Below are 25,618 nucleotides of genomic sequence, written 5' to 3'. Positions count from 1 at the left end.
CTGTCGCTGGACCTGTGTGTGTGTGTGTATGTGTGTGTGTGTGTGGTGCGTTATGCTGCTGTGGAAGTCGGACTTGATGCTAGTTTAGCTGCGTGGTTTGGACCCTCCTGTCCGTGTGGATTGTTATAGAGCATGAACAGCAGCATCATGGGATCAGTAATGTGTAAGTCATGAACATATTGACCGTTTCAGATGGATAGATAGATAGACAGATAGATAGATAGATACTTTATTGTCATGCAACAGTGTTGGTGGTAATTGTTTGAAACAAATACCATTACAACACGCACACATGAAGGAAACACTTGAATGTGAGAATATACTATACAGTGAATATATATGATATTATATGTACACTTCAGTTCCATGGTTGATGTAACAGTGCAAACAGTCCAGCCTCAGTTCAGTCCAGTGCCTGCTGTGCATTCATGTCAAAATGAGATCTTGTGGAGGTCTAGCGGGATGTGTGTAGTGTGTGGTTGACTGATACTCTGTAATTGTAAAAGTCGACTGTAGGTCAGCACTTGAAACAAGTTGGGACATGATCCTGTTTGCTTGGTACCACATTTTCAGGGATGGGGATTGGACCCCTAAGAGTGTTGTGTTAGGATCCATTATAAGTCAAATGGACCTGCAGTCCAAAGTTATGTTCAGATAAGCCTTTATTGATCCTCATAGGGAAGTAAACAATAACTAATTAGAGGTATTTAAAACTACAATAAAAACAGAAGTAAAATAGAAACTATACTAGAGCAAACAAAGACATTTACATGGTAAAGTGACAGTGGTGTGATTAATAGCAGCAAGTCAGCAAGTCGAGAATATATGTAAACAGCCCACACCAGAATAATATATAATGTCATTAAGTCATGGTACTTGTCTGTGTTAATATAGCAATGTCATAGTGATAAAGTACATAATGTAGTAAGACAGAATAATATATTCACATAATATAGTATAATATATAAATATAGTATAGTAATGGGATATAACATATACTATAAGGTGCAATGTAATAATATAGCATAACATCATACAGTACAGCAAAATAACAATAGCACATGCAACATTGTATAGTATAGTATGTATGTAATGTAATATAACATATTGTACAATATGAAAGAAATAATAGGCTATAATATAGAAAAGATTTAACAAAAATACAACAAAGAAGATAAATCAGTCCACAGAGAGACAATGGAGAGAGAGAGTGATGTGAGGGTTCCAAGTGTGCCCGACACTCTGGATATGTGTTGTGTGTGTTTTGGGAAGGACGGCATATCTGGCTGGTCAGAGCGATGCCAGTCTGTGGTCTCTGATGGAAGTAGGCATAAATGAGCACCTAAAGTGCTCTATTGTTCACCTAGGTGGGATGATGTGGTGACTGAATGAGCTGCCCATCTGCCGCAGCTTGATGTGGAGAGAGTGAGAGGGGTTATCTAAGATGGCTTTGATTGATATCTAAGATTGCTCTGTCCCTTCCTGAAGTGAGTGTCAGTATTGTGAATCCAGTCCAGTTTTTTTAATTGATTTTAACCCCAAGGTACTTGTATGAGTCCAACCTCTCCACTTACTCTCCCTGGATGATAACCAGGATAACGGGGGCCTTCTCCTCCGACTTCATCTGTACCAAATCTTACCAAACTAAATTGAAAGGTTGGCAGCCTTGCTCTTGTTCCTTTGGATGGCCCTACCTTGGCCTCCACTACCACCGTAAGGAATCTCTGAGTTATCTTTGATCAGGAGCTGTCTGTTAACCCCCACATAAAAAAACTAAAAGGACCGCCTTGTTTCACCTACGTAATATTACAAAAATCAGGAACATCCTGTCTCAAAATGATGAAGAAAAACTAGTCCACGCATTTGTTACTTCTAGGCTGGATTATTGCACTTCCTTATTATTGCTTGAAAAAGTCCCTAAGATTCTCCTGTTGATCCGAAATGCTGCAGTACGTTTATTGTCAAGAATCAGGAAAAGGGACCATATTTCTCCTGTCTTAGTTTCTCTGCATTGGCTTCCAGTAAAATCCAGAATAGAATTTAAAATCATTCTTCTTACCTACAAAGCTCTTAATGGTCAGGCACCATCTTATCTTAAAGAGCTCATAGTACCTTACTACCCCACCAGAGCACTGCGCTCCCAGAATGCAGGGTTACTTGTGGTTCCTAGAGTCTCCAAAAGTAGACTTGGAGCCAGAGCGTTCAGCTATCAAACTCCTCTCCTGTGGAACCAGGTTCCAGTTTGGGTTCAGGAGGCAGACACCATCTCCACATTTAAGAGTAGGCTTAAGACTTTCCTCTTTGATAAAGCTTATAGTTAGGGCTGGCTTTGTTATCCCATTAATGCATGTTAAACTCGACTTCTTCCCTCTTCTGTAGTTTTGTGCTTTCACGTCCCTCTCCTCTCTAGGGCATAGCTCTTGAAATGGGCCCCCAGATTCTTAAGGCCAACCCTAGCTAGCAGAGTGGGATGCTGGCTGGTGGCTAGCACCCTGGATGCTAGCAGGCTGGGAATCAGGCAGTTTGATCTATTATCTGAGGAGTTCATACAGAAAAGCCACATTTATAAGGACAGTTTCACTCACTCATCATCAACTCAACAACAACCACTCACACTCACATCGAAGGACAATGTAGAGTTGCTAATTAACCTAGCCTCCATGTCTTTGGAGGGTGGGAGGAATCCTAAGCACCCAGAGAGAACCCGCACAGACACAGGGAGAACATGCAAACACAGAAAGGCCTGGGTCGACTAAAAGGACAGTTTAAATAAGATAAATGGATTAATACAGTTCATATTGCTGAAATTACTCTTATTCATTTCCTTCATACAATCTTACACAAAATATGCAAATCCAGGGGAGTGTTGACTGAATCTTAATGTTTTGGCTGTTTTGGCTTGGTTTTCAGACTTTCAGGAACAAATTCACAGGTGGATGGCACTGCTTTTGCGCCTGCTAAACCTGCACAAATAAGACAAAAAGAAACTATTCTAAAAGCACCCTCAAAAGGTAAAATTCACCCCTAATTCACCCATAAGTGTGAAGTTATTAGCATCTTCAGAGAGTGGGTGGTGGGTCCCACACCCACACTTTCCAGTGATCATGGCAGCTGTGATTGTAGCCAGACAAAGCAATAGCACATCACAGTAAATCCTATGTGCACAGTTGGGACAGACAGCACAGACCGTACAGTACCTGATGTTCAGCACGAAGGAATAGAACTGGAAAACAACATCAAACCTACTGCTGTGAGAAGCAGAGACGATGGTTACACACTAGCCACTTTCATACAGTGATCTGGCAATAAACGCAGAAAGAATTTCTGCCAATATGCAGCATTCACTCATTCATTCTCCACAAAAGTCTGCTGCATAATCCCACAACCATGCATGCTTTCACATAGCGATCCGGCTTTCCCGAAAAAGACAATTACGAGTAACACATGCCGTGCCCTCTCTGTTACTACCAACGTTCCCGGCTCAGAAGTGGATCAAATCTGATCCCCCTTTCTGGCTCCGTATCCAATACTCCAGTAAAATAACGCAGTAACAGTCCAGCACAAAGTGGGAGAGAAAACAGCCCAAATTCATGGGGGAGGGGAGTGCACAGTTAAAGCATCCCAAAGACTAATCACTCTGGCAAATCTGATCATTTTCTTGATGACGCTGCTTATTCAACTTGTTCTCCTACTATTCTCTGCTCTGCTGCTCTCATGCTGTCTCCTCTCTCCTCCTGCTCTCCACTGCATTGTTTCCTCTCCTCTCCTGTCCAACAACAACAATAAGCACATAAATCGTCAAATAATCAAGATTAACAATACATTAATTTGACTAGATTTGTCCAGAGACATATTGTAGATATGTTTGAGGAAATTAGAAAGTAACTAGTTCCAGGGACCCTGCTGGTTCCACGTCACACCTTCCCCTTGTCTGTATGGACAATAGCTGGATTTGTGGGGCTTTCAAGCACAGTAAATTGCAAGTGCAAAACAGCTATAAGCGATTTCCACTTGTCAAAACATTGAATAGATTTTTGAAATCTGAGCAGGAATGCCATTCCCTCCTGACATTTACTCAAGGTCAAGACCAAGCATGCTTAGATTTACATTGACAACAACAGAGACAACTACATGCACATGAACACACACACACAAACGTGCACACATTCTTTCATCACAGAAGCATGATATTTATTTGCCTTTGTAGTGAGTCAGGTCTTGTCTTTAGTGTTAAGACATTGTCAGCACATGTCTGTTTGTCAGAAGTGTGTATCATGAGGTGATAATGATATTCATTGGAATAATGTTTGCGTTCCTCACAGCTCCTTACATTACATACCAAATACAGCTTCTCATCAGAAACATTCACACACACTCACCGACAGCACAGCCATCGGGAGTAACTTGGGGTTCAGAATCTTGCACCCATCACCTTGCACCTTGATTGGAGAAGCTGGGGATTGAACCACCAACCTTATCATTAATGGATGACCCACTCTACCTCCTAAGCCACAGCCGCGCGCGTGTTTATGTGTATGAGAGAGCTCTGTTATCAGCGGATCCTGTCATTAGACATCCTCTAATTGTTTTCTTGTGCTGACGCCTTCTTCCTGAGAACCAATAGGAAACCCCCCTTCCCCTGGACCTTGAGGAGCAACCACCCAAAAATAACACAGTCTTTTGCGCAGTGTGTGTGTGTGTGTGTGTGTGTGTGTGTGAGACACCATTTTCCAGGGGTCCACTGTTGCAATTTCCTCATTAAAATCATCCCATATTTCTGAGAATGTGCCTCTATTCAAGACAGCAAAGACGAGGTAAAAAGGGAAAAGTTACATTTATCTTCAATTCTGCTTTTTAGTAGTGCCAAAACGCTTCTATTTTGTCATTTGAACATTCAAAGAGCACAATTCAATCACATGAATGGAAATACACTGCTCAAAAAATTAAGAGAACACTTAAATCACACATCAGATCTCGGGGAACGAAATATTTATACTTTTGAATCTATTTTAATAATTTGTTGAGAACAAAATGACGTAACAACAGTCAATGCAAACCAAAATCACCAACCGACTGATGGCTGGATTCAATAATCAAACCGAAAATTAAATTCTAAAAATTTAAATCACAGGCTGATCCAATTTGTGTGACTTTCATCAAGACAACTCATAATGTGACTCAGTATGTGTGGCCCCAACATGCTTTTATGAGATGGCAGATGGTGTCCTGGGGGATCTCCTCCCAGACCTCGATTAGGGCATTAGTGAGCTCCTGGACAGTCTGTGGAGCTACTTGGTAACTTCAGATGCGCTGATACATAAGGTCCCAGAGGTTCCCTATTACATTCAGCTCTGGGGAACATGAGGACCAGTCAATGACATCAATGCCTTCGTTACCCAGGAACCGCCTACACACTCTGACCACATCAGTTTGGTCAGAAACGAGGACACCAGTAGCCCACTGGTGGTCATTTTGTAGGGCTCTGGCAGTGCACCTGTTGTTCCTCTTCGCAACAATTCCCACCATAACAAGCAGACTTCAAGCAGAACCTAGACTCAGTTTTTGCCCATCTGCCTCAACTGGTTGGGTTGAGAGAGAGAGGGGGAAAGAGAGTGACAGTGAGAAAAAGAGAGCAGGACAAAGGAGAACACACAGAATCCCAACACATAGAGATGTAAAATAATTGTAATGGTAGTTGTAATAGCACAAATATCAATGAAAATTCAGTAATAATAATAGCAATAGAAATAATAATAATAATTGTAGCAGTGGGTGTCAAGCAGGAAGCTCGCAAACACAGACCCAGCTGCAGAAAGTGACAGAAGGACAGAGGAGAGGGACGAGAAGCATAAGACTACGGGAGAGGGAAGAAAACAAGTTACTAACATGCATTAAGGGAATAATAATGCATACAGATGGAGAGAGAGAGGAGGAGAGAGGAGCTCAGTGCATCGTGGGAAGTCCCCCAGCAGTCTAGGCCTATAGCAGCATAACTAAGGGATGGTTCAGGACTCACCTGAGCCAGCCCTAACTATAAGCTTTATCAAAGAGGAAAGTCTTAAGCCTACTCTTAAATGTGGAGATGGTGTCAGCCTCCTGAACCCAAACTGGAACCTGGTTCCACAGGAGAGGAGCTTGATAGCTGAAGCCTCTGGCTCCTATTATATTTTGCAGATATGTCCCAGCACCCAGTATCCAGCGTTCATTGTGTCCAAGAGGGACATCTGACCATGTGTTAGGGTTTTGTAGTTTGTGTGAGCTAGTTGAGGACCCAAACGCTAAAGATAGAAGAAGATAAAGTCCAATGATTTATTAACCAAAAACAAGCACACTTACATTATTATTATATATATTATATATATTATTATATATATTATTAACAGTGGCTGAGTCCAAAAGTAAAGTCCAAAGAAGACAAGATGAAACAATAATCCACAAGCTGGACAGGCAGACAGGAACATGAGTCAGAGACAAACAGAGGTTACAGAGCATCCACAAGTTACAAACAATAAACCACAATGATCCCACACCGACTGAACAGAACACAGGCATTAAGTAGTGAGACAAGCGAGCGGGGCGGCAACATAAAACAGGTGGATCACATCAAGGAGAACAGAACAGGAAGCTAAACACAGACAGCAAACACAGACAACTTCAAAATAAAACAGGAAGTAAAGTACATGGGAACACTCCAGGACAGATCTACCAAAGGAAAACACAAAACTAATAATGAAACACAGACCAGGAATAACACAAACATGAACTAAAGCACAGAACTAAGAACTAAGAACTAAGGCACTGGGCTAAGAACTGAGGCAAAGAACCTAAGATAAGAGACAAGACAGATACTAAGTAAACCTAAACATGCGAATGAATAAAAACAAAACAAAGAGCATGGGCAAAACAGTAGACCAAAACAAGACAAGAATCTTTAACTCATAACAACCATGCATCATAAACTCTGACTCTTTGATTTTGTTTTTTAATCTTAACAGACCTTAAAGGAAAAAACCACAAGATTTATCTGGGCTGCTGTTGTCCCTGCTAGGCAGGTCATGAGATGTTCAGGTCCTGCAGGTAGTGTTGTAGTCAAGACTGCCCAAACCGAGACCAAGTCAAGACCAAGACTTTTAGGGGCTGAGAGCAGTCAGGACCAAGACCGAGGGAGGGCAAGACCGAGTCAAGACCAAGACCAGTTCCCTGCATTGCATGGCACGCTATAAAATGTGAAACGAGATCATAGGTACTTCTCAAAGTGATCTGAAAGATCCACTTTCCCGTTAAAACACCCACATACAAACACTAAGAGCTGAAATCAACGTAAGCATCGCAGGGAGGGGTGACAGTCGTTAATTAGGGTTATTGGTTGCATTTGAAGCAATAAGTTTTACTTCCAATCAAAGTTAGGATGTTAAGAAATAAATCAGACAACGCAAAAGCAATTTATTGATATTCCCAAAGTTATGGTCTTGACTGGTCTTGAAATAAAATCCAGAGTCCTCAATGTCCGAGACCGAGAAAAGACCGAGTACAAATGCGGTCGAGTCCGAGACAAGACCAAGACCATCAAAAAGTGGTCTTAAGACCGGTCCTAAGACCAAGACCAGTCTCGAGTACTACAACACTACCTGCAGGTTCAGGCTGCAATGGTCACATGTGGACCTTTTATAACTTTCAGACTTATTAATCAGTTTTAGAGACAAGGGCTTGATGTGAAAACAATTTAACAATACAAAACATTTTTAACTGAAGGTAATTTACCAGGATGCATAGAGTGACCGACTGGACTGAAAGAGAGAAGTGAACTGAAATAAACATGATTTAATTTTTTATGAGATTGATGAAAATGATCCTCATATATATTTTTTTTCCACCTAATTTTTCTAAGCAAATTTTTCCTGATTATGGGATGGGTTTAAGTGAAATTCTTCCTGTCCAGTCTTGTCTTTTGAATGTTTTGTCTTATACTAAATCTCAGTAGCTCATGTTTTCTTTAAACTGAAGAACAACATCCTAAAATAAGAAGTTTTACAATATAATTATTTCTTTCAAAATATAAAGTCCTCATTATTTATCTACTTTTTGTGTAGATATACTTTGCACAAGGGCCAAATTCATTACCATAGCTACCCTCCTGTAATTTTGTTAGGTACAGTAAATGTGCCTTGACCTAATGAGCAACGAAGTATTATCAAAAGGATTTCAACTGCCTCTTCAAACTTACCACTTTTTAGGTTTTTGTCTGAATAAAATGAGAAATGCCTCTGACTTCAGAAAAGTATAATATCTCAGTTTTATCCAAATATATAAAACATATATAAACACTTATTTTGTATCCATACACAGGAAATATCCATCCATCCATTTATTCTCTAAGTTGCTTATCTTATAAATATAAACATTTAGTGTAGTGGACATAGAATTCACTGCAAACATGGGTTCCTGTTCTTGGGAACTGCAAGGACTCCTAAAGTAAAAAAACATTCACGCACAAAAGAGCCATGACAACTTATTTCAGAAGACACTCTAAGACTGATTATTAATCATCATATGTGGGAGTGCAGTGATTTACCCAGTTAAGAATATAAGTAGGAATTAGATTCAAATAAGGAAAATATTAGATAGCTCTAATGAAATTTGAGATATCTAAGGATGCTACTTCCTCAGGAGGCGAAATGGATTATTTCTGATAAGAAGACTTTGGAATGCTCCATAATGTAATATGATGAATGGACAGTACCTGTAGCAGTGTGCAGTAAAGGATGACCGCAGGATGACAGTACAATCCATAGGCTGAATTCCGCGGCTCATGCAGGGGTCCTTCTAGCAGGTCAAATTGCAGCATGGAGCTTGGCAGACCATCAGAGCTCTCAGTAGGCCACAAACAGCAAACTGTTCAGCATTTAGGCAATCGAAGTCTTGATCCAGATGTTGTCGGCTTTAAATGTACACCTCATGTCGTTGAGGTAGTGTTGGGGATTCCACACCGGTCAGACAATGGTTGACTTGGCACAAACCTTGAGATTACACCTCTGTTAACAGATGTCATATATCTGAAAGAAGTTTGTGCCTATTGTGGAGGGAAACAGCCTTGCAGTCTCTGTTACTTGGTTTTATGGCACAGGCCTGAAACCAAGGAATGCTTTTGAAGCTGGACTCTTAATGGGGTCATCCAAAAAGAGGCTTGTGTGTGTGTGTGTGTGTCATCAGATGTTGTCTTTCACACACTATGCTGTGGGTCACTCTCAATGTACAATGGGATTGGCGAAGGTGAAGAGGTTAGCGATCTGGTTTAGGAGGAACAGGGAGAACATGCAGGATTAACATTTACATTTAATTATGGTAGGATGATAACTGAAAACTGAAACTGAAGGGTTAGGGTTAGACAAATTTGATGTCAAATTACAAATGAAACCAATGTAAGTGGAGGGAGTTTTTGTTTTTTTTCTAGTTCTAGTTTTTTAGTTTTTAGTTATTGGTTAATATTGTGGAACCTTTTAAACTATATACCGTAAGCACCTGTTGGATAAGTAGATGATAATGCACTCAGTGGAAAAATAATAAGTCAAGATACAACACAGAGTTGCAGCAGCACAGATGTCCACGCTTGGTTAACAATGTCAATATAGTATACCACAGAAACCTCAGCCCTGTGATTTGCTATTGGTTCAGTCATGAGATAGAGACTGCCCAGTGTAACTGACTATTATGTAAGCTCTTTTAGCCAGTGTGTGGGAGCTCTGCTGCTAAGTAGAAACAGCAAACACACACACACACACACACACAGTACATATACACATAGTAATATCCTGTTCATGTCCTGCATACTTACGTTTACCTTACACTGAGGGATTTCTACCCCTTTTCTATCCACTAATTACTTGTATTTGTCAGGTATATATTTTAAAGGCAACTAAAGTATTCTATTAAGATTTTGGGGACAGACAGCTAAAAAGGTATTTTTTTTCATAATTTCTGTTAGATACTGCTGATGATACTGCTGATAGTGTACACGTGTGCTATGCTATTGACCTGCCAAGACAGTGAAAACAACCTCTCATTACAACCCCATATGTCAGTATTTTGTTGACCTATGCATCCACCCTGATCTCCACCCTCTCTGGCCTTTATAACTCTATGATGTCGCCTGACTTCCTCCTTTGCTCTTGTCATGATTACTTTGGCCACTAGTGGGCTTTCTCACATGAACATAAACGTGTTTTAGGGCACCTGCTGAAACTGATGCTGTTGTTCTTCTAGGGACGACAGTCTTATAAAAAGAAATCTCCTGGTGATTTATTTGGAAAGCTAAATAATGATTGCAGCCCCGTAGCCAGAGGAAACATTTTGGACAGGCATCAGATTTCCTCACATGGGTCGTTTTATTTACATTTTTCCCCCAGTAATCTATAAAAACAATAACGGGAAATCGTGGAAATACTGTCAATACTGTTAATATTATAATTTTATTACAGGTGTTATGCAAAAGACTTTCATAATGCCCTTGCAACATAGCACCATATGATGATATGCCAGCCAAACAATGTGACTGTAGTAGAAAAATAGCAAGGTTAAGAAATTTAGTTTAGTTTCATTAAGATAACAACAGCACAGAGCCGTCACTCATGCTATAGCCATACTTTTGTGTGCTGCTGTTGGTGAAAGTTTGAACTTTATTTTGTTCACGCTAGAGCAGCTAAAGGAATCTGGTCCAAACATTCCTGCTACTTCAGAACAACAGCCCACAGACAAACTACAGGAAACTATACAAAATGTTAAAGAAAACCATCTGGAAAGCTTCCTGCTGGCAATAATTAAAGGTTAAGTGTGTAAGTTTTATTGACAGGTAGTGGTGAGGGTGGCAAATATTATTGTTATTATTATTGCCTGGAGCCAATCCCAGCTGACATCGGGCGCAAGGCGGGGTACACCCTGGACAGGTTGCCAGTCCATCGCAGGGCCACACATAGATGAACAACCACTCACGCTCACACCTAAGGATAATTTAGGGTTGCCAATTAACCTAGACTGCATGTCTTTGGATGGTGGGAGGAAGCCAGAGTGAACCCATGCAGACATGGGGAGAACATGCAAATTCCACACAGAAAGGCCGGGGCAACCAGGGTTTGAACCCACGACAGTGCTAACCACCGCACCACAGTGCCGCCCCCACTCCACGCAAATATTACCAAAATATCTTTTAATTGTTTTGTAGCGATAAATACATAATTTTAGCTTGTGGTAAAGCGGTGAAACGTTTTTTAACGGGCATTTACCCTGTTAATTATCAACTTACACATTTGTGTGCACAGCTGTGAAGCAATAGCCTACAAACAAACACATTTTATTTTTAATGCAAATTCTGAAAGTATAAGCATTATTGCTCAATTGATAGGCACACTGTCTCGTTATTGTAACACCATTAGCAGTAAAAATAAGAGTTTTCCACCAGAGCAGTAACATGTGAAGTTTAGCTGACTGATCTCAACTTTCTTGCTATACAGTTTTATTGCCAGTAATATTCAACAGCTGATTGCGAACGTAACCGATACATTTCTGTCCACGAGGAGGAACAACACGAGGAGGAAAACACCACAACAATCTCACAGCTCTGACCTAAACCCTAGTAAATGTGGACAGATTAGACTCGTGCTAAATAATACGTGTTTTCCTCCATTTGTCCAAATGTCACTTCCCTTCTTACTTCTAATAAACCAGATGACTCCTCAGAGACTATTTATTATTATTATTTCCTCTTCTTCTTCATACGATTCAACATAGTGACGGGCGTCTACACTGCCGGAATTACATAATAATAATAAGAACAACTGTAGTGCCGTTTGTCCGCTTTGGACTACCGTAGAACATGGCGACACAACATGGTGGGAGGTTATGTAGATAGAAATTGCTCATTCTAAGGTAATAGAAACATAGCTGTTCATTATGTAAGGTCTTTACACCACTGAAAACATAGATATGGATCTTATATTGCATTTCTGTCAATAGATCCTCAGAAATATTACACAGTGAACGTTTAAAACAAAAGAGGGAGAGGTGGGGTGTAACACAAGACAGAAAAAAAATCTATAAGCATAATATACTGCAGCTACTTGGAGTTGGGGGGGTTGCTGTGGTGCCCTGTCTTTGTATAATCTCCTCTGGGCCAGCTGCGCCTTATGTGCATGGCACATCAAACAGTGGTCAGTGAAACCTTTCCTCAATGCAATAAATTTTTACACTGTGGATGCACCATTAATCAGAGGTCAGTGGTTTGATCCCCAGCTCCTCCACTGTGCATTTCAAAGTGTCCTTGAGCAATATACTGAACCCGACCAGAGTGAGTGTGTGTGAATGTTAGTTCCATTCTGATGTGCAGTTGGCACCTTGCTTGTCAGCCACTGCCATCAGTGTGTGAATGTGTGTGAATGGGGTGAATGTGACATGTATTGTAAAGCGCTTTGAATGGTCTGAAGATTGGAAAGGCACTATATAACTCCAGTCCATTTACATTAATAGTCTCATTTTTTCATTTTACTTTCAAATTAATTTTGGGAGGTTGAGGGTTGTGTAATGGGAGGAAACACAATGTGCCATGGGCTTTGTATGCATTTGAAAATTGTTTAATTATCCATATGAACAACAGTTTCTACTTTTTTGTGAATTTTGAGGTGTTCAAATTGAAATAACTATGTTGCATACTGCTCTATCTGGTGGTTAAAGTTGAGGGAAAAACCACATTTTGTATCTGTACTATACACAAAAGCAGTGCAACAAGACAGTGTGTCATTGTGGTGGTTTTGAGTTTTGTGATTTCCTGTTTTATTTTGAATGTATCCTTCCTGTTGTCCTGTGTAGTTTGCTTCCTGTCATTGTGTTCCTTGGTTGATTGTTTGCCCTGCCCTGATGCATTCCACCTGAGTCTCGTAAAACACCTCCCTGTGTTCTTAAGTGAGTGTCTCCCAACTGTCTGTTTCTCTTCTTCCCATGTTGAGTGTTCCTATCTGTGTTCCATGTGTTCCACCCGTGTTTTGACTTAGGTTTTGGATTTCCTTGATTCTGGATTACAGCATTGGTTGCTTAGTTTGTACTGGAGATTCTTTGTCTAATGCACTAGCCTACATACTGTATATTATTACTCAGATTTGCAGAGAACCCCCAGCACAAAAACTTGTTTCAGTTTGCATTATATTTAGATTTCAGTCAGAATGCAGTTGTATTAAAATACTGGAAGGGTGCGTTCTTGTGCATGAGCAAGAATCTGGAAAGTTGGCTTTCTTCCCGATTGAGAATTTAACTTACATATGTACATCTAATGCTGTCTAGCAAACAAACAACAATGATATACATCTAACTTTGAGAAGCAGAAGTTTCATGTATTTGATCAGTATGAAAGTAGGTCCACCTACAAGAGTGTTCTCACTTATTATATAACTAGACCAAATGAGCAATATATGAATGTAATTTTAATAGACATGGTTGTGTAAACCAGAGGTTAACGTGGTTCTGTTGGCAGAGAGTGTGTGTGTTAGATGCAAGAACTGACTGCTTTTTTCACCTCCGTAACAAAGTTCTTGTTTTTGAAAACTTCTACAGTGGGAAAGAACAATGAGCAACACGCACACGCACACACACATACACACACACACACACACACACACACACACACACACACACATACACACACACACAGTAGTGTTTATTCTGTTATAGGAAGTAGTGCTCAAAACAAATCTGATAGCTTGATGGACATTGTATTCAAAACAATGTGTCCACACACGTGTATCTATATTTGTGTGCATGTTTTGTTTTTGCCTACTGCATGTGTGTGTCAGTAGAATATCTACAGTCCATGTGTTTCCATGTGCTTGTGTTCTGCAGGTCTTTGTCTTTGTGTGTGTGTACCTCTAATTATATCACTGTTCATTCAAATGCTATGAGAACAGTAGAACAGTGGAACAGTGGATTTTTCTGACAGTAAGCTTATGTACTGTATAAACGTACAAACACATAAACTGCATTCTGATTCTTCCTGGTGACTTTTTCTGTGTCTGTTTGAGAGGGGTGAAAATAATGGATGCCTGGTTATATTCCTTTTCCCATAAGGAACTGATCCTACTAACAAGTAATGTGTTTGTATCCAAAGCCTGACAGATCTTATTTCTGAAGTGCTGAAGAGCTCCATTGTTGTCCAAAAATTATACACAACACATCACTGAGCCACACCATTGCACAGGGTGGAATTTTCCTTTAGTACCATGAACACACACACTGTAATATATTTTGACACAATCCCACCTGTTTAAGTAAACTTTGCTAAAAAAAAATAAACTACAAGCCCCAGCCGTTAAAGAATTACCTGGGCCTTTAATAACAATTAGATATTCATGACCTTCGCTTCATGTCTTCAGTATAGGAACCAATGAGTGCTTCAGACAGGGTAAGCATGTCACATAAGGAAGGATCCTTTCAAAACAAAACAGAAAATAACAAAACTCAAATCCAAAGCCATGACACATCTCTTTAAGTAAGTTTAGTACTGAAGTGTGAAGATTTATATTGCTGTCCGAGGGCTTTATTTTGCTTTATTTTGGTCACACTCTTTCTTTTTTTTAGCACAAAAAAGTCAACGATACTGCTCCATAAGTAAGCATTTTCACGGTCCCAAAGTATTAGTGGAGAATTGTCTGGATTAGTATTGAGTTCCAAATATATGTTCTGTTTCTACAAATGCAACAAACATGGCACCATTAATGATAGATGTATTTAAAATCTAGCTTTTATTGTCCACTTTTTGACCCAAACCCCATTCAACAAGAACAATCTGGTCTGAGAGGGTGACTGAGAGTATTTTGCAGTCTACTGTTTTATATGTGCTTCTACTTTTAGGTGAAAGTAACGGTACTGATCCAATGGTGTTACACACAATTATCTGAAAGGATGATGAGAGAAGAGCACTACAAACAATGTTTAGTATCTTATTAAACACATTATAAACGAACAAAGAGGGGAGTTGGTTATCCCTGGGCCTTCAGTGTTAGATGTAATCAGCTGGTCGGGCAAGAATTCCTGGGGCTACTCATTAGGGGTGTGGAAAATAATTGGATTTTAGATGCGGACTTGGACGATTATGAATCAATTCACAAATGTCAATAATCGATTATCTAGAGGTTAATTGATAACGCAATGTTGACAGAACAAAAAAGGCGGAACTCGGAAATGCTAAAGTGCAGCTCTGGAGATGTGTGGTTCTCCCTGTTCGTTACAGACAGACAGCTGTTGATTGAGTGACTACTGCTACTATACTTTCACATGTTCAATAAAATCAATGCACAACTTACGTTAATGATTTTAACCCGCACACCGGTGCAGCACAGTAGCACTTAGCTAGCGTCCTCTCCTCATTCTTCAAAGGACAGCTACGTGACAGGCGGCAGTAGGTGACGGTGAAAGCAGAGGAAAACATGAGCGCTGCGTTTCAGTCTGGTAGTAAATGTACAGTGTAGGTCACTGTGTGTCCGTTAATTAAAGTCCAACTTCTGGAAAAGTTAATGCAGTTAGCGCTTACATTAGCTAACATCTACTCTTCAGACTGCGGTCTGGCAGCTGAGCAGGACACTTTTTTGCTGCATCCACATATCAATTACAAAAATTAATGAAATGCCGTTTCTCAAGGCCCACGGTGCTCAATACAAGTTACAATAATCAACTTACATGACAAGACACAAACATGCAACTACACTAGACAAGACAAAAAAAAGGAACAGATATATAAGGTGGAGTGAACGTGGTTTGGCTGGAGCATTATAAAGTGCGTAGTTCAACACTTACATGACTCTATACTAATAACAGCAGCATCAGAAATAAAAATAGCAGCAGCAGAGTTCAGTAATAATGCTGTAATTATGTAATAATGCTATGTAATGTTAGCTACATTTATATGAAGGAACATTAAATATAGCACTGGATTGTTGTTAAATACTTTGCTATAAAAGTACTAAGTAGTTACACAGTGAGAAAAATACATCTTTATCCAATTTGTTTTACAATCGCATCATAGCCTCATAATCGTAATGAGGTGCCTAGAAATTCCCACACTTGAGGTTATGCATCGTGATGCATCGAGGTGAATCGTTGACCTGATAATCGTAATCGAATCGAATCGTGAGAGCAGTGAAGATGCACACCCCTACTACTCATTTCAAATGATGGATGATGTGGATTTGGTTTGAGACGGAGGGCGCTCCTCTGTCAAGCTGCCATTAGATTGATGACATCACTGGATCAACGTGGAAGAACTTAGACTGGTCTTGATAGGACCTTGTACCTCTTCTTCTGACCTCTGGGTGCCTGCTGGAAAGAGGATCTGTTTACGAAGGCATGTGTCTCACTACATGGCCAATCCCTCTGAGTTGGTGGTTTATGATTGTGGTGACAATCCAGTCAATGTTTGGTTTCTTATAACACGTTTTTCTTTCCAACTGATACTCAGGGTTTTTTCACAGACATATCTGGTGGTAGTATTCCAGGGGCTCTGATGTGTTTGGTGTAAAAGGCCTGTACTGGCTCGTGCTTCACTCGCATGACGTGAGGCGTCTTTTACACGGTGACTTCAGCCCCCCCAAGTCTCCACCCTCACTGGCAGACAGACAGTGGTTAAGAGCCATTTTGAACTGCTAGCTTAATGTTAGCTTACAGACTCAAAAATGGATTTAGTGTTATGCAAACCTAGTGGGACACACTTCAGTCCATCATCTGGGTCTATAAAGTTGCTTCCACAGGCTGTTCACATTTGGAACCACATATGGACTGCTACAAGGACTCTACAGACATATACACACAACACCACACAGAGAATGTGGTCAGCGTAACATCTAGCCTGCAATAATAAAACACACACACACACACACACACACACACACACACACTGACTGCCGCACTGCCCCATTCTGTATTTCTCTCTCTCTCCTTCCCTCTACCTTCATCTCTTTCTTTTCACATACACACACAGACTCTGTCTGCCCTCCCACTCTGACTTCTAGTTTGCTGCGCAGAGCAGAGTTGAAGAGCAAAGGAGCAGAGCTGTTTCACCACAGCTGGAGCTGGAAAAACTACTACCAGTCCGTATGTGTGTGTGTGTGTGTATGTGTGAAAACAGAGAAAAGGGAGAGAAATCTTGATATATGTTGGTCTGGATGTCTGGAACAGGATAAGTTGATGATAAGGATCATGATGGTGATGAAGAAGCAGCTGCTGTGGACAGACTGGAGTTGCGGCTGGATGTTGTCTTGTCTTACTGGCTTTGGATACCGTGAGATTACTGCTTTCTCTGGAGGGATTTACATTTATGCCTGTGTATGTGTTCGAGCCTGGAATGTGTTAAGATGAAGAGTATCAAACATGTTATAGGTAATGTGCATGCACACACAGACACACACACACACACGCGCACACACACATACACACACACACACATTGCCAGCCATGCTTCTCTCTGTCTGCATGGTGTCATCGTTTCTCCATTTTATCAGTGTTTTCCATTAGTCTGCTGGTTAGGTGATGTAGTTTAAAAAGTATTTCCTTTACTCTGAAATGGCTGATTTTCAGTTTAGTCTTCACACTGTTATGTTTAGGCCATGCCCATACCTGCCAAGATTTAAGTTTCAAAATATGGGTGTTTTTATGGCTACATAAAAAGGGGTTAGTTTAATTGGTATTTGGTTTAGATTTTTAGGTGGAACGCCGTCCTGCCCTGACATTTTGACAACAGTTAGTCAGCGGCTGACGGATGGGTTGAAACTGTATGTAGTGTGTATCGATTGTGTTTCATTGATGATCTGGAAACTTAGATCTGTGTATGACGAGTATTAACAGTAGGGCTGCTCGATTATGGCTAAACACATGACAATTATTATTAGCATTTATTGAACTTTTAAGACTAAATTCTCGAAACAGAATGAGGAACAATAATTGTTTTATCTTGATTATCTTGTTTTCATAATTTTTGGAAGGCAAAATCGTAATCTGAAGTGACTGCAACTTATTCTTCAGGGGCAATTGAGCTCGTCACAATTAAGTCCACAAAACGGTATGATCACTTTTATACACTGTTTACAGTTCATGATCACTATTTAATACGTATATTATCCACATTAGAGCAATGACATATTATTTGATGTGCTGAATGTGTGGCATGGATTGATCCAATATGAATGTAATTCCCAGGAATACTGGGATAGTTGTTTACAAAGCGCTAATTTCACTCTGAATTCTATGAGAGAACGTACAGATTAATATTAATACAATAATCTTTATTTTTAAAGCACTGTTTTAAAATCCATATTACACAGGGCAGAAAAATAAAGTACACAAGTCATAAAACCATCAGTTTTTATTCACCTACACGTAGATGAATAAGTGCTTCAGAAAGATCATTCAGCAGAGAGTCTGCTAAGTATGAACTCCGTTTGTCACACTGTCCAGGCCTTTCAAGAGGCTTTCCAGCTTTCCTCATGGGACCATAGTTGTGGTTAGACTGAACAGGAGTAGCTTCCCAACATAGAAACAAATAACAGCTAACTAGGTTGAAGCTAATTGTAGTTGTCCAAAACATCTACAGAAACCTTGACACAGTTACTTTCTCAAATCATCCCTTAACTTAACTTAAAGTCTCAAGAAAATCATCCCACTGTTTCCATTAGTGTTTTAACCGTCTATGTAAACAACCTGACATCTGCTTATATGAGCGTTTCTTGCAGCTTCAGTCCTCTGGCAGTTTCTAAGAACAGGGTGTTTCATACATTACGTCTGTCTGCACCACAGCTTAAATGCCTGGCTCTGGTTTCATAACCCTGCTGTTACAGCTACAACATTTCCTAGATCCTCTGCCCCATCCCTCTTAGATAGATAGATACCCTGTATTGAGCAGGTTTTTCCCAATTTTCTTTATCCTTAAAAATGTATTTATAATTTGCCACCAGGATCTTATATTCTGCAGCTTGACTGATTGTACAGGACAGATTGTCCAGTTATACCTCATGATTCTCGTGAAGCAGCAAAATTATGCTGATTGGTCCAGATGGATACTAAATAAATAAAACATACAACTCAAACTGTTGTAGTACAAACATTTTTTAGCCATGTGTTCCCTTTTCAGGTTTTGTACTTTAAATTGATTTTATTATCTGTGTTTACATAAGCCTAAATAGTGAATTGACATCCAATTCAGTTTTATTTAAATATCACAGATTCATAAGAGAAGTTCGAGAAGTTATCTCATTGCACTTTTCATATAAAGCAGGTCTAGATCCTACTGTAATATTATTAACAGAGATCCAATAATTCCCACCATGAGCAAACACATGTGACAAGGAGAACTCCCTTTTACAGGTAGAAACCTTGAAGAGAACCTAGCAATAATAATGATAATAATAAAATAGAACTACTGGTAGCGGCCGTGGAGCAGGTCCATGGGGGCAATCTATACCTATTGCAGCATAAATATAGCTGGGCATACACTGTATGATTTTAGAAATGGTCCACATTTCATCTCATACTGTACAAATTGTCGGTCATTAAGCCTAAGCACACTACCTGAAAACTCACTATGTACATGCATAAAACAGCCCATCGGCCCCAGCAGACCTTTCTGGCTACTGACAATAATCAACAAAGATTTGTTTGAAAGCTCAAAAGCAGGTAGAAGTTTGTTTGCTGGCAATAATACTTACAAAACAGAAACGTGCTGCTTTAATCGTCTGTGCTATCCTGTGTGCCAAAACTTCTGAAAAAAAGAACTGTTGGTGTGTCTAGACTAGATGGCTAGGAAGACGTGGCTTCTCCGTTTTGCAGAGAGAATTAGACTTAAGCTAGCTACGTTTAACTGTAGAGATTGTTAACTTGGCTAGCGTTGTGTTGCCATGACACTTTCAGATGCCGTTAGCAGTTCGCGCAGGCGCAGTGAGAAAGAAAGGCACTGATCTGTGCGTCTGATTGGTCATAAATTACAATCTACCAAGGATTTCAGAGTGGAACACACAGCAATAGAAGCAGTGTTTTTAATATCCTTGGTAGGTCAGCAGACTCAGATACTAAGAACAGAGGAACGTTTATATTGACATTAAAGGCCGGTCTCACTAGCAGTGATTGTGCTCTCCTTCTCCTGTTTGTCCCCACCTCCACCAGTACGCAACCTAGCCAAGCATGTTTTAGAGTAATAAAGTACAGTCCGGATTAAAGAATGTCTTTATTCTCAGTGACAGAGAAAGGTTTGTTCATTGTGCACTGAGCTTAGAGCTTCAGGCTGCAGCCACAATAATCATTAAACCAGAGCAGGGTAGGGTGTAATGCATGGATACACACACACACACACAGACTGACTTATAGCCATGTCTGAGAATGCTTTGTTCTAGTTTCCCATAGGCTATATATCACATATGAACCCCAGTCAGAAATGGATAGTTACAGAATAGTCTACATGATGTGCGGATATGATCAAAGAATATTTTCTAAATCAGGTATAAAACAGCTCATAAATCATGTGACTCTAAAGCTCAGCAATTTTAATTTTAAACTTACAAACCATTTCCATAAGATGAAAATGGTTTGTTAGTCAAAAATTAAAATTGCTGAGCTTCTGATTTCTGCGTTCATCACAGTATCTGTTAAGGTAGAGGTGAGGCATGAGGATGGTATTGTCGACCAGTTATTGACTCTGACCATCATCTGAGGCTGGTAAATAAGACTGAATTGCCGTTTTGTTTTCAAAGATATTTTGCGGGGCTTTTTGCCCTTTTTTTGAATAGGATAGCTGAAGAGAGACAGGAAATGTGGGAGAGAGAGAAGGGATGGCATGCAGCAAAGGGCTACAGACTCGAGCCAGGGCTGCTGTGATAAGGACTCAGTCTTTGTACATGGAGAGTGTGCTCTACCATGTGAGCTAACCGGTGCAAAAAGATATTCAAATGATATTCACTGGGTCTTATGTCATAGATCAAGATCTAAAATTATGAGCATTTTTGACTTTGGAAAAACAATCTTGATTCAAAGGGCTACTTGCTTTTTCCAGTTTCCACTTTCTTGGCAGGGGGATTTAGCTTTATCATTATTCTTATATAAGATAGTAAGTGGACCTTCACTTAATATCGTTGATGTGAACACAAACATTAATGTTTCAGCACTAAAGACATCATAACACCAATTTAGACAATCAGTGGAATTTTGACAATGTCCAAACACAGTGGAGAGGCCCATTCCTCAAAGTGTCATGAAATTCCAACAATGAAATCAACAAAAATAACAGCAGAACAGAAGAACCCAGTGATACATGTAATAACAGATGTGGAAATTCACTTTTAAGAACAAACTAAACGGAGGAAGAAAATGCACAAAACACTGTGTTCAAAAGGGAGGATCGGACAGAGGATCTGCCGTGACGCTGAAATGAAGCAATGTGAAGTAAGATTTGTCTTCAGTACGGTCAGAGAGATATGTCGGTTTTGAGAATTGTAATTTCTGTGAGTCAACTTACAACAATATCATTCGTGCCTGTTGCAGTTTTTGTCATTGTTTTTCTGGCTCAAGCACAGGCGGATGACGTCTTCTTGTTCCCACCTCCAAAGCGATTGGTGAAAGAGCATCAGTCATCACACCACCATCATTTTTGCTGTGCTGATCATGAATCCTTTTGATTGTAATGACCTTTTGCTCTCCTTACAGATGAGATCATGCAGCAGGATATCAGGCCCCTGCTGGCTGTAGACATCATAGAGCAGCTTCATCTCCAGTTTGCCTTGCTCTCAGGTATGTATGTAACAAGCCTCTGCTGTACCACTGTCCTGATGTCCACACCTTTAGTTTCCAATGTAGAGGTTGTGTGCCTATTCATTTAAATGGAGGGCTGGGAAACATCAAAAGCCAAACTTCCATCATAATAGCAAGTTATTAGTGCGAAACAAGACGTAACATGCAAATTGGCAAAGGCAAATGATATCATTTTGAGTTTCACAAATTTACGGGTAAAGTGAGGTACATCAAACGGTATTTCATGTTGTTATATAGTAGCCAAAGTGGTGGTTATGTAGGCAGTAAGCATTTGACGGCTGCAGCACCTCGTGTTTTTGCAAGAAAGCAATACTTGACTTGAGTTGAAAAAATTTCATCTGGAGCAGAAAAGTGAATTTGTTATATTTGTTGAAATTATCTACATACATCTTAACAGCAAACAAAACATTAAATGTTCTGACACACACAAACAAATCCCATATCTGAGGCTGAAAGCACGGCTTACTTGATTTGGTGCACTCACTCTGTATGAAACTGTGTTTTGGGGAAGTGGCTTTGGAGGGAGGTCTGAAGGAGGGTCTGCTCCTTGTGGTCCAATGTTGACGTCTTCAGCTTTTATCTGATATGCCTGTCTGGTCATCTGTTGTGCCTTAAATTTGAGGTTGTAGTGCAAAGGTGGTGGGAGTCACATGTTTTTCCCAACTGACTTTCGATCCATTGCTCCCAGTGATATTTTATCATGGAGTCTGCTGACATGAGCCTGCGTGTCTTATTGATATATCTTTTTCAGATCCCAGATACACTGAGCGCTGTTCACTACTTCTGTCATATGACTCTTCTTTGGGAGTGAAATGATGCCCTGAATGTCTGGTTGTTTTTGCTGGCATCTGTGTGGGCAGAATCTTAAGTCTTGGCCCCCTTTTCTGTGTTAATTCTTTTTCTAGCTTTTTGGCACTTGTAGGAGCCCATGTCACCTTATGTACCTATGTCTCTGTTCTCTTGCTTGCCTTCTTGTTCAGTGTAAAGAGATTTTCCACTTCTCTTGCTGTCTGCATCTGGATGTGTTAATAGTTAATACTTTCCCCTCTTCTTTGCATCTCTAGAAAGAAATCTGCCTTGTCCAAAAAAAGTAACTTAGGTTATAAAAAAAAAAGCTGCTGATTATTGCAGTATAATTGATAATATTTATATTCTAAATTGTCGCTGGCCACATGATTTTTGTTTCCCTTCATATAAATAAAGACATTTCCACCATAAACTAGTGCAGAAAATGTCTCCAGAATGCAGGAAAATTAGGGGTTTAATGCTCAAAATCTTCTATGCGAGGACCCCCCAATCGCATGGCCTATTTCATCAATGAATATTTCTTCTAAATAGCATTGGAGTACCTTGTTGTCTTCTTTTCGTGACTCCAATATTGGGCATTATCACGTCTCGTGGACTAAGTGTTTTGTCACACCCCTAATATGAGCCCCTAAACGTCCCCAACACTTTTCAACAAAAAGTGACGTCCTTGCATGGAACAATGAAAATAGAGATAGAGAAAGACAGAACCCCAAGTGTGGAGATGTGAGATGACTATGTCAGGTTCTCTGTGATGCTGTTTCCCAGAAACCTAAAACTGTTCACATGCTCCACCTCAGCTCCACTGATATAGACAGGAGTGTTAATCTTCACCTACTTTTTCCTAAAATCAATGATGAATCAGCTCCTGGCGTTGAGCAGTAGGTTATTCTCTGAGCACCACTCTGCAATCACCAAGACTGTGGATTTCCTCCAGGCAAGAAGTCTCATCTTTGTTTGAAATCCGGCCAATGATGGTGGTTTCATCAGTAAACTTAACAAAACAGTTCTCTCCATGTCGGGGGAAGCATTCGTGGGTGTACAGAGTGAACAAGAGGAGGCTGAGCACACAGCCCTGGGGTGTCTATCCACTATCTGGGTTCTGTCTGTGAGGAAGTCCAGTATCCAGCTGCAGAGTGTTGTATTTAAACCCAGAGTGCTGAGTTTGCTGATCAGTTTCATGTGGAGATTGTGTTGAATGCTGAGCTGAAATCCACAAACAGCATTCTGATGTAGGGGTTGTTTTCTCAAGGTGTGTGAGGGCTGAGTGGAGGGCAGTGGAGATGGCATCCTCTGTGGATCTGTTGGTTCTGAAAGCAAACTGCTGAGGTTCCAGCCTGGCTGGGATGTTGTTCTTTATGTGCTGAAGAACCAGTTTCTCAAAGCACTTCATCAGAATAGGGGTGAGAGCCACAGGGCGGTAGTCATTCAGACTAGACACTGCAGACTTTTTAGGTACAGCAACAATGGTGGCAGTCTTGAAGCAGGTGGGAACCCTCTGCTGAGACAGTGAGATGGTGAAAAACATAGCTGGTTGGCACAGGTTTTTAGTACACGGCCAGGAATGTTATCAGGCACAGCTGATTTGCTCATGTTACCTCTCAGCAGGACTCTTCTCACATCTGCTGTGGATACTAACAGAGGCCGGTCCTCTAGAGGTGGAGTAGACTTTTTTTCAGCCGACTCTTTGTTGAGGAGACGAAAGCGAGCCTAAAAGGTGTTAAGTTCATCTGGTAATGTGGCCTCACACATGATGAGCTCCTGCTTTTGTAGCCTGTCATGTTTTTGATGGCCTGCCACATATCTTTGGTGTTGTTGTTGAGGTTTCTCTCCAGTGTCTGCTGATGTCTCCGCTTTGCCTCCTTGATGCCAGCTTTCAGTCTCTCTGGCGGTGCTGTAAGCTTCATTTATCACCCGACCGAAAAGCAGCTTTTTTGGCTCCGGATAGAGCCCTCACCTCTCCTTTAATCCAGGTCTTCTGATTGGGGAATGATTTTATTTATATTTATTTATATACATTTGCTGATGCATGATGTCACTGATGATGTATTTTCCTCAAGGTTGATGTGGCTCTCCTGGGTGGCGGCCTCTCATATATCAACAAATGCCAGTCTGTAGAGCTGCTGCTGCCTCATCTGTCCACACCTTGACTGATTTTACTGTTAGTTAAATAAAGAAGGATGACGGAGGGCTTTGTAGCTGCCAGGAATGGTACTGCTTCCCATCTTAACAATAAAAATTCCACATATGGTAAACATTGTCCATCCACTTTGACTGCATTTGAGCACCAACATCATTATTATAAACACACAGCCCGCCTCCTGAGTTCTGTCTGTGCAGAACACGCTCCGCCTGTCAAGTTTAACAGCTTGTTCTGGTATGTTGTGGTGTGACCAGGTCTCAGCAGTCTCTGATTTCCCGTTTCTGAGTTAGTCTTATTTCATCCATTTTATTTTCCTGCCACCATACATTAGCCAGATGTAGGCTGGGAAGTGCACAAGACTCAGGTCCGACCCGGGTTGGCTTGACTCTTATCCCCACTCGCCGGCCTTGGCCTTGGCACAAATGTCGCTGTAGAGAGGCACAGCATTTGTTAAAGCCTGTAGCAGTTGTTGTTCTATTATTTTCTTTTCTCACACTGTGCTTCATTACAGTGGCAGTGGAGTGGCAGCGAATACAAATCAGATGACTGCATGGATTTATCTCAGTCAGGCAGAGAAACAGTGAAAGTGATTTTCTAACCTCATGTCCTAAATATAAAACATTAAAAGATAAACACCCAAATATATCCCCCGAATTCGAATTTATATCAGACACACAGAAACTCCCCTATTACTTACCCCTATATACACACACTCACACACACACTGTTATGGTTTTATTTAATTCATTATACATATATATATAAAAAATCCCCCTCTCACCCCTTGCCGTGTGGTATATGTCATCCTCAAGCTCTGGTCCTCTACCAGAGGCCTGGGAGTTTGAGGGTTCT

General features: G+C 40.5%; 1 protein-coding gene across 2 annotated transcripts in view; it reads left to right on the top strand.

Annotated features, from left to right (window-relative positions):
• mcf2l2 (MCF.2 cell line derived transforming sequence-like 2) overlaps positions 1–25,618 on the top strand; it is a 117,639-nt gene continuing 92,021 nt past the window's right edge. Inside the window, exons 1-2 of one of the 2 annotated variants that reach the window (XM_046042468.1) lie at positions 1–163; positions 21,715–21,798. In XM_046042468.1, coding sequence (XP_045898424.1) covers positions 133–163; positions 21,715–21,798 — 115 coding nt within the window. In that variant the 5' untranslated portion in view covers positions 1–132. Of the gene's footprint in view, positions 164–17,082; positions 17,407–21,714; positions 21,799–25,618 lie in introns of those variants that run through there. The other variant, XM_046042469.1, reaches the window with a different exon arrangement.

Source organism: Micropterus dolomieu, unplaced genomic scaffold, assembly GCF_021292245.1.
Source record: "Micropterus dolomieu isolate WLL.071019.BEF.003 ecotype Adirondacks unplaced genomic scaffold, ASM2129224v1 contig_13071, whole genome shotgun sequence".
In the NCBI taxonomy this organism is placed as follows: domain Eukaryota; kingdom Metazoa; phylum Chordata; class Actinopteri; order Centrarchiformes; family Centrarchidae; genus Micropterus; species Micropterus dolomieu.
Note: the sequence above shows the minus strand (reverse complement) of the source record. Positions and strands in the feature narration are given on the sequence as shown.